General features: G+C 44.0%; 1 protein-coding gene across 1 annotated transcript in view; it reads left to right on the top strand.

Moving 5' to 3' along the window:
• The window catches only part of ANKEF1 (ankyrin repeat and EF-hand domain containing 1), a 70,165-nt gene extending 60,278 nt beyond the window's left edge, over positions 1 to 9,887 (top strand). The window contains exons 7-10 of the mRNA XM_082249955.1: positions 2,126 to 2,352; positions 3,519 to 3,706; positions 5,782 to 5,901; positions 9,617 to 9,887. Coding sequence (XP_082106081.1) covers positions 2,126 to 2,352; positions 3,519 to 3,706; positions 5,782 to 5,901; positions 9,617 to 9,766 — 685 coding nt within the window. The 3' untranslated portion in view covers positions 9,767 to 9,887. The remainder of the gene's footprint in view (positions 1 to 2,125; positions 2,353 to 3,518; positions 3,707 to 5,781; positions 5,902 to 9,616) is intronic.
• Positions 9,888 to 15,629: the final 5,742 nt, after the last annotated feature.

Below are 15,629 nucleotides of genomic sequence, written 5' to 3'. Positions count from 1 at the left end.
ACAACACACTCATTCTGTGTGCAGTGTGTTGTTGTGCCATTCATTATGTTGCTAGTATTGCTGTGTGTTGTGGTGCGCTGCAATCCAATCGAAACTTGCAATGCCGCTCTAGGCTGAGACAGAGATCTCCCTGCCCATTGCAGTGAAGGGAATTGGCGTCTGTGCACCATTCAGAGGTGTAAGAGTATTATCAAAGAGAAGAAAAGGCCCCAGTGAGCAGAGCAAAACATGTCAGGGTAGCGTCTCTGGCTGAGGCCACATTTATCTTCATACTAATGCACTGGGTTGGTAAGCAGCGCCTTTTCTTTTCTTTGTGGTGTGCTGCTTTTTTAAAAAATATATCATACTTTTTTTTATCTCTTGTATTGCCCTGGTAGCCCATTCATAATGAATGTGTTGCCTTAACACAACGCAAAAAGTAACATGCTTTTGCGTTCATGCATTAACGCAGCACAGTGGATCGCAAACGCGTGAATGAGCCCTGAAAGGGCTGCAAACTTTTCAAATAATCCAGCAACAGATAAAGAAAATCTAAGTATTCTGACTCCAATTATTGTAATAGTGAATTAGCCCTTGCTGGGACCTATTTCTGGCCTGTATAAGCAGATACAATCACCGCGGACAATCTTTATCAGAGAGCTGAACTCACCAGACACCTTTTTCTTTCCATCCACGTAAGTTTTATTGCAAGCAGTAAGTATAGCAGTCAACAAAATGTGGCAGAAGATGGTATCTGCAGGTCAAAACATGGTAATGTGTTCCGGATGCGAGCAGATTGTATAAAGGCCTAGACAGATGTAGCCATCTCTGTTCCCACAAGCATAAAGAAGCAGGAATAGGAAGTACATCACAGGTGGGAGGAAACGCAGAAAGGATAGACAGAAAACAAGTGCAACAACCAAAATAACCACAAGATGGCAGTATAATAACCAAATATATAGAAGTAAAATAACAATGGCTTATGAAATTTAACTACCGTATTTATCGGTGTATAACACGCACTTTTTTCTCCTAAAAATAGAGGGCAAAACACCAGTGCGTGTTATACACCGATCTATTAAAAAAAAAAAACAGTCCAGGCAGTGCTGAGAGGCAGAGGAGGGGGGGCGGGCCAGGCCGAGTAGAAGGAAGGACGAGTGGTTGCTGTCATAGGAAGTCCCGCCTCCTATGATAGACAGCACAGTGGTCCAATGCTGGGACACGGGACGTGTGATGTTTCCCATAGGCGCCGGGACTTCTGATGACAGCTGCCGCTCGTCCTCGCTTCTCCTCGGTCCGGCTCGCCCCCCTCTGCCTCTCAGCGCAGCCTTTTTAAAATACAGGTATATCACTGCTCTCTCCAATGGCGCTGGCGAGGCTGCTGTTGCTTTGCCCTGCATTGATGGACACTGCGCTGGCGAGGCTGCATTGGGGGACACTGCGCTGACGAGGCTGCATTGGGGGACACTGCGCTGGTGAGGCTGCACTGGGAGACACTGAGCTGGCGAGGCTGCATTGCGGGACACTGAGCTGGCGAGGCTGCACTGGGAGACACTGAGCTGGCGAGGCTGCATTGTGGGACACTGCGCTAGTGAGGCTGCACTGGGAGACACTGCGCTGGCGAGGCTGCATTAAGGGACACTAAGCAGGCGAGGCTGCACTGGGAGACACTGAGCTGGCGAGGCTGCATTGGGGGGACACTGCGCTGGCGAGGCTGCATTGATGGACACTGCGCTGGCGAGGCTGCATTGGTGGACACTGCGCTGGCGAGGCTGCATTTATGAACATTGCGCTGATGAGGCTGCATTCACGGGCACTGGTAAGACTGCATTTGATTAAAAAAAAAAAAAGTTCTGAGTTCAATGCTGTTTATTTCAAATTTAAGCTTTTTTCCTAAAATTTCCCTCCTAAATTTGAGGTGCGTGTTATATGCCGGTGCGTGTTATACGCCGATAAATACGGTATATAAATTCTCACAACATATGTAACAGCACACTAAGCATCCTCCTTTTGGCTGCCCACATAAAGTATATATTATACTAATTTACCAGCAGCAGGTTTTAGAAGAAAATGTTTTCCCATCTAATTTTTCTTATGGTATTAAGGCTTTTATTTGGACCCAAATCCTATGTTTTTTATTTTCCAGTGCTGATGTCAATGCAAGTGATAATTTCATGTGGACTCCATTGCATCATGCATGTCATGCAGGCCAACAAGACATAGCAGAACTGTTGATTAAACACGGAGCGAAGATAGATGCAGTGGCCCTCAATGGATCCACGCCACTGATGAGAGCTGTAGAAAGCGGCAGCTTAGACTGTGCTCAGTTTCTAATTACATCTGGAGCAAAAGTGCAAATAGTTAACAAGAAAGGTAACCATTTCACATACATCCTATCTTGTGCAACAACTTTATGTATGTGAATTAATAAGGATTTTTGCAAGTGAAATATATTTAACCAAAGCTCCCCCACTTAGTCTAGAATGTGTACAATTATCGTTTAATTATATTAATTTCAATTCGCCTCTACACACCAGCTGAATGTTCACAATGCGTTGTGCTTTTAGTCCTGGGAGATCAGTGCTGGTATTTTCTATATAGAACTTTGAACACAGAGAACCTTACCTTTCCTGTAACCCTAACACTAAGGCCCCTTTCACACACTCCGTCCGTCGGACGGAGTCCGTTTTTCTCAGCAGGGGATCGATCCGCCGATCCCCCGCTGAGCAGGAGGATGACAGCTGTGTCTCCGCTCTGTGTGCGGAGACACAGCTGTCAGTTCCCCATGCATCTCTTGGGGGAAATCGGATGGGAACGGACCGTCGGTCCGTTCTCATCCGATCCGCTGGACGGATGGAAGATAGGGTTTCCATCCGTCCAGATTTGACGGAGCGGATCGGATGTCAGCGGACATGTCTCCGCTGACATCCGATGCCCCATAGAGATGCATGGGGGGACCGTTCAGATTCGCCAAAAAATCTGAGGCTGCCCATACGTTAATCATATTTTTTTTTTTTTTTTTGTTCAACCAGCTGGTTGAACAAAAAAAAGGAGCCAGTTCTTTCATCCACACATTTAATGTGGGTGGGGTATTCCCTCCTGCAGTGCTATAGTCGGTGACAGCGGCCATTCAGGAAAAACCCGATAGGCTGGTTGGACACGGGAAAACATTTGTGTCCACACACCCAGGTAGAAGTGATGGGAAGTGCAGGTACAGAGGAGTGAGCGGTGCCTACTGAAGATAATTGGAATGTCTGTGTACAAACATTCTATTTGAAAAAAATAAATAAATATGTAATGACTATATTGCTCACATTCAGATATATAGGTTGTATTTATTTGGATGGTTTAATACTATTTTAGGCCCTATTCCAACCAAGGCTTTGTTTTCAGTCTTGGACAAAGTAGGTAACATGCATTGCAGTAAATCCGGATTGTGCCCATAACCTCGAAAGTATTTGTTCATTAATGTACACTGAGTACATTTTAAAGTGATAATACATTTATTATCTCCCATCTCTCTCTCTCTTTTTTAATAGGACAAAATGTTCTTGATGTTGCAAAAGCCTATGCTGATTACAGATTGATTGACTTGATTCAAGCCAAACTGGACAGTTTGCCAAAACCTAAAGAGAAAAAGCGGAGAGGCAAAATGGAAGGAAAATCAAAAGCTGTGTCTAAACCCCAGACCCCTGCAATTTTAGTTCCTCCACCTGTTAAGCAAGAGGTATGACCGTTATTTTTCTTCTAAAAGGTTTTGCACAATTGTTGGAAATTTTAAAGTGTTTGTAAAGTCTTTTTTTTTTTAATAACAAACATGTTATACTTTCCTCCTCTGTGCAGTTGATTTTGCACAGAGCAGCCTGGATCCTCCTTTTCTTGTGTCCCTCTTGCTGCTCCTGGCCCCTCCCTCCCATCCAGTGCCCCCAAAGTAAGCAGCTTGCTATGGGTCCATTCGAGCTGAGCTGCAGCTCCATGGGTCCTTTCAGACACGGAGCTGCCATTCCGCTCCGCTCCTTCTCTCTCCTGACTCTCCTAACTGACTTTGATTGACAGCCATGGGAGCCAATGGCGCTGCGGCTGTTTCTCAGCCAATCAGGAGAGAGAGTCATGGATGGTCAAGGGACTCGTGGACATTGCTGGAGACAGAAGGGGTTCAGGTAAGTACAGTAAAACCTTGGATTGCGAGCATAATTCGTTCTGGAAACATGCTTGTAATCCAAAGCACTCTTATATCAAAGCAAATTTCCCCATAAGAAATAATGGAAACTCAGATGATTCGTTCCACAAGTCCTTCAGTTTATAGTCTATATACAAAGATTATAGCAATGTGATAGGTTGTGTAACCATAAAATGTCCATCCACAATATGCAGCCTTCCAAAGGGGATTAGAAGCAAAATCTAGCAGAGCTACAGAATATAAGAAAGATGAGAGGCGCCTCTAAGTGTAGCAATATGGTTACATTTAATGAAGGTTCAACATTTAGCAACTCACATGGTTGATGATTAAAATAGGCACACCAAAGTATGCAGGCATCTGGGGTAAAGCTGTCCACATAGACCATCTTCTGAACCACCGGCTCTCACCACTGTCAGTCTGCAATCCTGACCGGGAAGAATAGCCTGCAGTAGAGTGATCTGAAAGTGAGGCTTTGAATCACTCGTGGAGTGCAACGGGAAGGGATGATGAAGATGGCTGTGCAGAGGATGGTCTATGTGGACAGCTTTACCCCAGATGCCAGCATAGTTAGATGTGCCTGTTTTAATCATCAACCATGTGAGTGGCTAAATATTGAACCTTCATTCAATGTAACCATATTGCTACACTTTAGAGGCTCCTCTTTTCTTTTTTATACATGACGCTACTTGTATATCAAGACATCACTTGTATATACTTGTATGACTTGTATAAGTCAAAATTTATTTAAAAAATGTGCTTGTCTTGCAAAGCGCTTTCAAACCAAGGTTTTACTGTATTAGTGGGTGCTGGGGAGGCTGCTACATCCAGAAAGTGTTTTTTATCTTAATGCATTCTATGCATTAGGATAAAAAGCATTCTGACTTTACAACTCCTGTCAAATAATATTAAAAAAATATATATATTTAGGGTTTGTTGCAGCGGCCGCGGCTGCGACAGGCATTATACCTCCTGTCAATTTCAGTGGGTGTAGCGCCCGCCAATAAGTCTCTGAACTTTTACAGAATCCACATTACAGCTTACCCATGAAAATTAAAGGGTTAGTTCACCTTTACAGAAAAAAAATGTAAAGGTGAACTAACTCTGGGCATCTCCCCCAACCCCCCAGTCCCCACCATATTTACCTGTGCTGAGCTGTAGGCATCCAGTGGTTTGGGGATGTGAAATCCCTGCTCTTCTCTCTTTTCAACATCAGCACTTCCAGGACGGACCAGATGGAATCTGGTTGGTCAGCGCCGTCAATTGTTAGTTCACCTTTACATTTTCTCTGTAGAGGTGGACTAACACTTTGAGGGATGTAACCAAGGGAGTTCAAGGAAAAAAGCAACTGCGATTTCCACAGAATACGGGGAGTAACGTAGATAGCAAGAAGCAGTGTTTATCTATAAATTATACAATTTTGTAATGCATACAGGCCACCCAAGCAGCTCCTTTTTTTTCGTGTGCTACTTTTTGCATATATTGGTCTTACAGTTTTTTTGATAGTTTTTTTTGTACAGTTGAGGACTTTATGTTGTACTTTATATTAGCAGCAGTGATATATCTAAAAATTAAAAGCACCATGTACAGTTCCTTAATATGTTTTTACTTTTTATGTTTGCCAGACATCAAAGCCCATAGAAATGGCTCAATCTGAAAGGGAGAAGAGTAGAATCGCCCAACTGAACCAACAACTATCAATGGGAGAAACAAAGAAAGTTGACATCACATTTGTGCCTAAAACGGTAAGAGATATCCAAGGGCAATATTCCATTATTTAGGGACTAGTAATCACTGATCAATCTATACACTGGAAATTTGCCTACACCCAAATATGCTACAGTCTTAATACCAGACTTCAGGGGCACCCCTTCTTCCCTGCTCTGTTCTTAGAGGACCTTGTAGACTTTTAGTCAGTGTATGAAGAAAAAAAAAAAACTGCAGGGCTTAGGTTAATTCCTGTAGGCTCCAGGCACCTGATGTTTCCTCCGTACAGACTTACTATGCTTTGTTCTGCACTGTGTTGAGGTGGGCATCTTGAGAGAGGAGCAGGGCTTAGCAGCCTCATATCAGAGCTGCCCCTTGATGGCTGGTGGGGTAATCACCAAAAAGTAGCAGTAGATGCAGAGAAAGTACACATCCACAAAATGGAATGAAGAAAAAACAAGGAGATCTTTGTACTGTAGGTCCTCAGATACAGCTTTCTCTCCAGCAAGGAAAACAATGATCAGCCCATTATTGATATCACCAGTTCTCACTGCAGATTTGGTGAGACTAGCAGTCAGAGGCAGCAGTGTCTTAGATGGTCTCACACTGCAGATATACAGTTATAAAGCTACAGAAAATCAGTACCCAAGTACAGTCCAATGTCTAAAGGCAGTCAAGACAAGATATCAATTTTACAGGCTACTGCTGAGGCAGAATTAAACTTTTATGTACAGTGGGTATAGAAAAGAATCACCCTTCTTTTAAAATAATCACATTGTGTTGCTTTGCAACCTGAAATGAAGAAACACAATTTTTGTTTTATCCAGCTGCATTTACTACATCCATAACATCCAAGTGATTGATATAACACCATGTCAGAAAAAAAAAATCAAAATCAGAAACACTGAGTTGGAAGTATCACCCCCTCCTAAAAATGACTTGTAAACCCAATCAGGTGTAGCTAATCACCTTATCAATGGCACACCATTTAACATTCAACTGTGATCAGCTGTGGTCATTTTGATTAGCTTGGCATGAAAAGAGCTTTCCTGGAGCATTTCAGTCTCTAATAGTGCAACTGAAGCAAACAATCAACTATGAGTGTCAAGACACTGTCAGAAGATCTCAAGGATAAAGTTGTGGACAGGCACAAGTCAAGAGATGGATACAGACAATTGCAAAGGCTTTATCAATGCCTAGAGGCACAATGAAGTCTATTATTAAGAAGTAGAAGGTATTTGATACAACACAGACCCTCCCTGAAGCAGGATGTCGCTCCAAACTGGATGAAAGAGCCAGGAGGAAAGTGGTCAGAGGCTACCAAGAGGCCTTCAGCAGTTGCAGGAATTTATTACAAAGAGTGGTCATTGTGTGCATGTGACAACAATATCACAAATTCTCCACAAATGTGGCTTGTATGGGAGGGTTGCAAGAAAAAAGCCACACCTCAAGAAAGGCAAAGTGCAGTCATGCCTGAGCTTTACCAAGGCACACCTTGAAGATTCTGAGGCCACATGAAAAAAGGTGTTATGGTCAGATGAGACTAAAATTGAATTATTTGGCCTCAACACTAAACTATGTCTGGCGGAAGTCCAATACAGCTCACCATCCAAATAACACCATTCCTACAGTAAAGCATGGAGGTGGTAATATCCTGTTATGGGGGATTTCTCTGCAGCAGGGACTGGAGCACTTGTCAGGATAAAAGAAAAAAGGGATAAGGCAAAATACCATCAAATTCTTGAGGAAAATCTGCTGCCCTCTGCCAGAAAGTTGTCAATGGGAAGAAGGTTTACCTTCCAACATGACAACGAACCAAAGCACACAGAAAAAATGAAGACACAGTGGTTTAGGCTAAGTTCACATGTAGGCGTTTTGGGGCGTTTTTCTACTCTAAGGTCAGTTCCAAAAACGCCCAACAAGACAAATCCTATTAATTTCCATGGCCCCTGTTCACATCTGAGCGTTTTGACGTTTTAAGCAAAACGCCCAACACTCAAAAAAGTACACAAGCTTCTTTTTGGGCAGATTACAGGCATTTTTATTTTTTTCCATTGGTCACTTGTCAACCTAAAAACGCCTGCACAAAAGCGCCTGTAAAAACGCCTGTAAAACGCCTGAAAAAACGCCTGAAATAACGCCTAAAAAACGCCTATAAAAAGCAATGCCAAGATGTGAACGTAGCCTGAAGGAGAAAAAGGTGAATGTCCTTGCATGGCCTAGTCTGAGCCCAGACGTAAACCCCATTGAAAATTTGTGGAATGACTTGAAGACTGCAGTCCACAAACGGTCACCAATAAATTTACCCAAACATGAGCAGTTCTGCATAGAAGAGTGGGCAAATATTGCAAAGTCTAGATGTGCAAAGTTATTAGAGACTTATCCCAACAGACTTAAGGCTGTAATAAAAGCAAAAGGCGGTTCAACAAAATACTGACACATGGGGGTGATCATTTTTCTAACCAGTGATTCTGTTTCTGAATTAAAAAAAAATAAAAATGTCTGAAATGTTGGTGTTCTATCTTTCACTTGGTTGTTATAGGAGTAAATACAGCTGGATAAAACGAAAACTGTGTCTGTTCATTTCAAGCTTCAAAGAAACAAAATGTGATTATTTTAAAGGGGGGGGGATTATTTTCCATACCCACTGTATTTCCTATAGAATAGAACATTTTGAATTTAGTCTCACATCAAGTCTATATAAATTTAGTACGCCAATTTTGAATAGATAGGATTGGCTAAATCATCTGCTGGCTTCCTATATCTTTATGGGAATATACATTTTGAGAGTGAGTTCCCAGTTTTACTCCCAACCATTACTAATATGATACCAAACAAATGCCTTAAAGCATGGGTGTCCAACCTTTTGGCTTCTCTGGGCCACATTGAGTGTAGAGAAATTTTCTCGGGCCGCATATAAAATATATACTATTAGTTAATGTATATAAGTAATAAAACGCAGCCGCGCCCTTCCCGTGCTGCCGCCCCCCCAGCACTAATTTTACACAACTAGTGGATGATCCCCTCCGAGGCTGCCTCTGTGGCCGTGCCCCCAACTCGACTTCCTTCCTCCCCAACAAAAAAAAATAAATAATTGTCAGGGGGCAGTGGGCCACATTGCCTGCGGCCCCCGGGCCGCAGGTTGGACATGCCTGCCTTAAAGTATAACTAAAAGCAAAACTTTTTTTTTAGTTTTGGATAGAGTGGAGTGGGATTAGAACACCTGTCAGTTTATATTGCTGTCTGTGTCCCTATTAGGGAGATTCACCCTCTCTCTATTAATCCTGTTTATCATTATCAGTAAAAGAGAATCACAATTTTTGAGTTGTCCCCAGAAAAATAATAGAGGGGAAATCTTCAAATGGGGACACTAGTTCTGGTGATCTGGGGGTCCCCCAAGAAATACCCTTTATTTGTAGGGTTTTCCTCTCACTTCCTGTTTGGCTATGGGACAGGAAGTGAAGGTAGATCTCACCAATGTGACACAGTGGAGAAAAAAAAAAACTGACAGAGGTTTTAACCCTCCCTTACTCTATGCAAAATGGAAAAAAATGTTTCCTATAGTTCTACTTTTAGCATATATAATTAAAATTAAATATCCCTTATGAAGGTGGACAGAGCTCAAATGATGTTCAGAGATCTTGTTGTAGATCAATCAAATCCCTTTGATGACTAAGACTATGTCATTGTTTAAAGCAGAAAATAATAATTTTAGTTGTGCCGATTCTTCAAACACTTTTTTTTTTTTCCAAGGTTTGGGTCTCAGAGCCTAGCACAGCGGACCTCATAAGAAAAAGAGAACGCCTACGTGAACGCTTCACGTATGAAGCAGATTTTGAAGATTTCAAGATGCCATTTAGTAAGAATCTAGCGGAGAAATCCTTGGCATTGGTATCTACTTAGAGTTGTGACTTCAGTAAAGCGGAAGCATTGGCTAAAACATCAAGTCAGCAAAGTGTGCTATCTTAATAAATACATTTCTTTTCATCAGTTACACTTAAGACGTTCACGCACCATTATCTTGTTTTAACGACTTCAGTGCAGTTCTGCACATACCTTTCCATACAGTGGTCACCAGCTCAGCTGCCTCAAATCCTGGGATGATTTAATATTAATAAGCGATCCCGATAGTATAAGTATTGGCTGGCTTCTCCTGCCTGCTGCATTTCTTTTGGTCAATGAAGCTGTCGTTCTAGAGATAGCATAATAGAAAATGTGAAAACCTGCTTTCTATAGCACCCTGGGATTTTGTGCAACTATGGTGCTGAAGAAAGCATTCAAAGGGATGTGCTCTGAAATTCTGATATCTGTTCATGAAGAAATTTCACTTCAATTTTTATTAATGTGTTCTGTTCCCCAGGGGATAAAGTACATGTAGTAGTTTGTCCCATCTCTCTAGGTTTTGTCTAAAGGCCCTTTCACACAGGCAGACTAATAAGTCAGGTTTTCAGGCAGACCCAATCGGACCCTCTAATCTCCTCTATGTAACGGCAGGTGTCAAAAGACCTGTGTCTGTTGAAACCCACTGACATCCATTCCAATCCTATCTGCTAAAAACAGATGGATGGGGATCTGTTCCCCATCCGTCAGTCGGGTGTAAACGGACAGGCTAACCATTTACATCTGACCATCCATAGAGGAGAGCCGGCTGTGTCTGTGTCCACTCTGCATAAGCAAAGTGGACATAGACCAGCCACCCGCCTGCTCAGCTGGGATCAACGGACAGATTCCCCGCTGAGCAGGCAGATTCCAACTGAGCCTGCCCCCTGTGTAAGTGACCTAAGGCTAACTGTGAGGTTCAACAGGGCATCACCCTCCCCTATGGCTGTCCGCAGGGCCGTCTTTAACGCAGGTAAAAAGGGGCAGCTGCCCAGGGCCCTGTCATTGTTGGGGGGCCCAAAGCAGTTGCCCCTTGCCCACGCTTGCCAAATGTCATGGATTTCACTAAGCTGCCTGTCCCGCCGTACTCTTGTCTCCGGCTGCATTCCGAAAAGCAGAGCCATGGTTGGGACAGCTTGCAACCATTTCACTCGTTGCTACATGTTTGCTGCCCACTGTTCACACATTTCCGCCCCCTGTACCTCCCCCTACCTCGCTCGCTCATCAGTAGTGCCTCTCTCCTGCAGGACTAAGGACCATCCCCGATGTGGAGCCTCCAGGCTTCTGCTGCTTGAGTGGGCGGGGATTACCCTGGCCACCGAGATTGTGCCCGCCTAGAATCAGGTGTTCTGACAGCAGCTGAGCAGAGAGTGTGTCTGGAGGTAAAGTCATCTAGCAGTTCAGTATGGATTTGTTTGCAGGCACCTCTAGGCTGAGTTACTGCAGCTTAGCATCCAAGTGCTGCCTGTTAGCTGAAAAATTGGAAGATGGCTACACTGCTATTAGGTTTTTACTGTCTCCTGGTGTGGGGTGTGTCCCGATCCCCCTGTTATGTGCCCTCCCGACCCCCATAGTGTGTGCCCTCAGGACCCCCTATTATGTGCCCTCAGGACCCCCTGATATGTGCCCTCCCAACCCCCATAGCGTTTGCCCTCAGGACCCCCTGATATGTGCGCTCCCAACCCCCATAGTGTGTGCCCTCAGGACCCCCTCATATGTGCCCTCCCAACCCCTATAGTGTGTGCCCTCAGGACCTCCTAATATGTGCCCTCCCGACCCCCATAGTGTGTGCCCTCAGGACCCCCTGATATGTGCCCTCCCAACCCCCATAGTGTGTGCCCTCAGGTTCTCCTGATATGTGCCCTCCCAACCCCCATAGTGTGTGCCCTTAGGACCCCCTGATATGTGCCCTCCCAACCCCTATAGTGTGTGCCCTCAGAACCTCCTGATATGTGCCCCCCGACCCCCATAGTGTGTGCGAAATTGCATGGGGGGGGGCCAAGAAAAGGTTTGCCCAGGGTCCAATCAATATTAAAGACGGCCCTGGCTGTGCGACCACTCGGTTAGCAAGGAGGTGGCTTTGACCGATGACACTTTTCCCCATCCCCAAGCACTTGCCTGAGACAAGCTCCTCACAAGGAATGCGGTGGGGAGGGAGAGGGTGCTAAAATGTTCTAAGCAAACAGGCAAGTGCTCAAAGATGGAGAAAAGTGCCTCCGATCAAAGCAGTGTCTCCTTGCTACTTAAATGGTCCAACATCTGTGTGAAGGAAAGAGCACTGCCTTAGGTAGCACCTAGGAAGATAAGACAAAGTACTACATATACTATGTCTACTGGGGAACAGAATATGTTAATAAAAATCAAAATGACACTTCTTATTTAATGACATTAAGGCACTGACAAGGTCATTTTAACAACTGGTTTCTATTGAAGCCACAGAGTAAGTAAAAGCTTGATAAGTGATTTTATGATTCTGATCAGCCAGTTCTGTGGTCCAGACATTCCTGCTAGACATAAGTCTGGTCCTGTGTTCTCTAAGACTTTGAAGACTACACTGCAATAAAGCAATATTACCTGATCTAGCAGTTACCCCACTCTGTGGCTGAGAATGAAGGAGCAATAGCACAATGGTGAAGTCACTACTCTCCCCTGTCAGAATGCAGCCAGGGTCAGATAGACAGCTCTGTGTCATGTAGTAGAGCCTGACTGGTTTATAGCGCTGCCCCTCGCTCTACTTGTCGGAGTGCTGTTGTGTGGGGATTACATGAAACTAATGACTATATAGATTCAGGTATGTATGCCAGCTGTATCTAAGATATATTTCCCTTCTTATCGGTCACTGGACTAAATGTTCTTACCCTATATATGCCTGGAGTTCAGCTTTAACATTTTGTTTCTAATACCTTTTTGAGAGTTTAAAATACCAGAATGATGTGTAAATAAACACGGATTTTTAAAATCAGACTGTAATGTTAGAGTACACCAATATAAAGAGAAACATTACCTCTTTCTAAAAATGTTAGCTACCATGTGGTCTCTGACTTCACAGATTTATATGTAACTGACCCAGAAAAAGCATGCAGCAAGGGAAATCTGTGAAGTCATAATTCCTGATTTGCATACTTCCTATGGGTCAGTAACACACAGCATGGAAGTCAAGAAATTCTAGATGTAGAGGTCAGCAATGGTAGCCTCCATGTTTCCTTCAGTACAGTTTCCCATTAAAGACTTTCAGCCACCGTTCACACTGGGGCCACCTGTGAGGCGACCTGGTCGCCTCACAGGTCGCCGTAGGTCGCCTGCCATACAGAAGCTATGGACCCGTTCTAATAGGAGCGACACAAGTCGCTCCGACTTAGAAAAAGGGTCCGGAGCTTCTTTGGGGCGACCCGGAGCGACCTGCATAGACTTCAATGTTATGAAGTCCGTGCCGGCCGCTCCGAGGTCGCGGGGCGAGCAGCGCGCCGCGACCTGTGAGGTCACCCGGCAAAGTCGGGTCGCTGCAATGTGAACGGGGCCTAAAGTGATGAAAGAAGAAGAGTTTGGTGTTTACAAAGACAAACTTCTGTCCACCCGTCCTGCTGATATTGTAGTCCAGAATTCAATGCCACCTAATTCGGATTCAAGCCCCTTTGACCTTTTGGACTTGTAGAGGTAAATGTGACACCAAGAAAAGGCGGCTTGAAGAGCAGGGAGTATGGATGACGTGATGTAGGATTTAAAACCACTCAGCAGGACGCCATTATTCCAGAACTCCTGGAAATGTGAGTTTCTGAAAATTCAGCTTGCAATATTTGTTAGCTGCAGCAGAGATTGGTGACACGGCAATGGGAAAGATGGATAACTACTGTAAGATCTCCTCTGCAGAGACCGCTTTTTTTTAGGTTTTGATTTTAGTCCCCTTAAGAAACATAGATTGGCCAGATAGTACTGCTAAGGTGGGTCAGAATAACACTCAGCTCGCCTGCCTCTGAACAGAAACTATGGGGGGACTTCTCATTTATGCAATGTGTAGCATCTTATAGATGTCAATGTTAGCAATAGGTGATTCATCATAAAGACATCACATTTAAAACTTGCTGTATGATGCAGATATAAATCTGCAAGACATATTGATGACTCAATGGATACTTCAGCTTCCGATAGGGAGTTCCTGATGGTATATTTCATGCTAATAGATTGTTTAAATAGTGCCTTTACTTCAGTATTTAGTTAATATGGCTTATAGGAACAATTCTACAAGCATCAGCAAGATATGGTTAACCATTTTCAGGTCATTAGGCTGTTGGTTAGACGCCAGAACACTCCCTTAATACAATCTAGAACTTCCAAAGCAGGATACAGTTGAAGTTTCTCTCTTCCCCCACACCCCATCTGATGTGGACATTGCCATTGTATTAGTTTCCAACTGTCATCTATGCAGTATAGAGTTGAAAATGAAATAAGGATCTTGACTAGTTGTTATGGACAACAAGGAATTTTCTTCCTAGCAACCTTATAATAGATATGTGTGTTGTGTGTTCCCCTCCGGGAATGCAGCGGTCCGTGTTCTGGCGGCGCCCTGAGGGGCGAGAACTCGTTTATTGTAGCCAATTAGATTTCAGAGCCGCTGGCCGGTGCGGCCGATATATTGTGCTAGGGATATGCTATCTCCACTACTTGCTGAAGAAGTCGTCGCCCTGCGCGCCGACATAACGCATACAGGGGGCGGAGCCTAGCTGCCGACGTCACATCCTCTCTTAACTCTAAGAAACCGCTGATGTACCTGCACTGTTGAGTGCTGTTTCTTGTAAGTGGATTCATTGATTAAATTGTTTCATTAAAACGTAGCAGAGAGCATTAGATCTTTTTGTTCTATTCCTTCCCTACCTGGTCCTCTGTGTATGGGTGTATGATCCACTGGATCCCGGACATCTTGCCTGTGATATCCTGCTGACTATCCATTACCCCTGTGGGGAACTGCTATATCTGACCCTGGGTGACTCCTGGGTCAGAAATTAAGGTGAGAGGCTTTTATTTGTGGTGGCGGATTGGAGCACGTTCACGGAGGTGGTTTGCGTTTTGGGAATTCAGCATCACTCTGTCACATGGACTTTTTTTCCCAGCATATTTATGTTTATGGGATCATTTGAGTTATTTATTCTCAGTTTTTGGAATTTATTTGGCACTTATTCATGGTCTAGCGCAGCACATTTTTGTTTTTTGTTATAATAGATAAGGTCCACATTCCAGTCGGTAACACAAAAAATGCCTTGAATTAGTGGATATAGTCTGCTGCCGGGTGTCTCTGATTTTTGTCCTGGCACTCATCGACAGCTAGCCTCCTTGATTGGGTAAATCCTTCTATCTTATTATCATCCTAATGACCCCTTGTGGGGACCTGTGCTTTGCTCATGAATGAGTGCAACCGGCACACTTAAATTCCTCCCTCCCCAGTAGCTTCACTTCCTTCTTGTTCCCCCATCACACCATTCAGCCACAGGTAGTGAAGACAGAAAACCCTGTGCAAGTTGTGGTTTGGAAATGATTCAGGGCCGAGTATCTTCTTTCTGAACCTTGGTGCAATGATGGGCCAATCACCACACACCAGCACTGTTACATTTAAAAGAGGGGAGTGAGTCATGTGCTCCCCTATACTTGTCAATTCTGTGCATTTCTACTTCTGGCAAAACATAACTACAAGGGTTGCAAAGATAAAGTGAGCTTTGACTCTGGGGAGGAGTAGTGTTAACCAGCATGGAAAAATACAGATTTGCTTTAATCTGATCATGTGAATTAATAACCAGTGTGTTTCCTGGTCCCAGCACCTCTCTCTCTCTCTGACCACTGCAAACTAACCTATACTCACTGGAGCATGAGTGGGAGGTTGCATATGCAGAAACTTGCA

This window comes from Pelophylax lessonae (genome assembly GCF_965119305.1).
Source record: "Pelophylax lessonae genome assembly, chromosome: 3".
NCBI classification, from domain to species: Eukaryota; Metazoa; Chordata; class Amphibia; order Anura; family Ranidae; genus Pelophylax; species Pelophylax lessonae.
The sequence above is the reverse complement of the archived record's forward strand: the minus strand, read 5'-3'. Positions and strand labels throughout refer to the sequence as shown.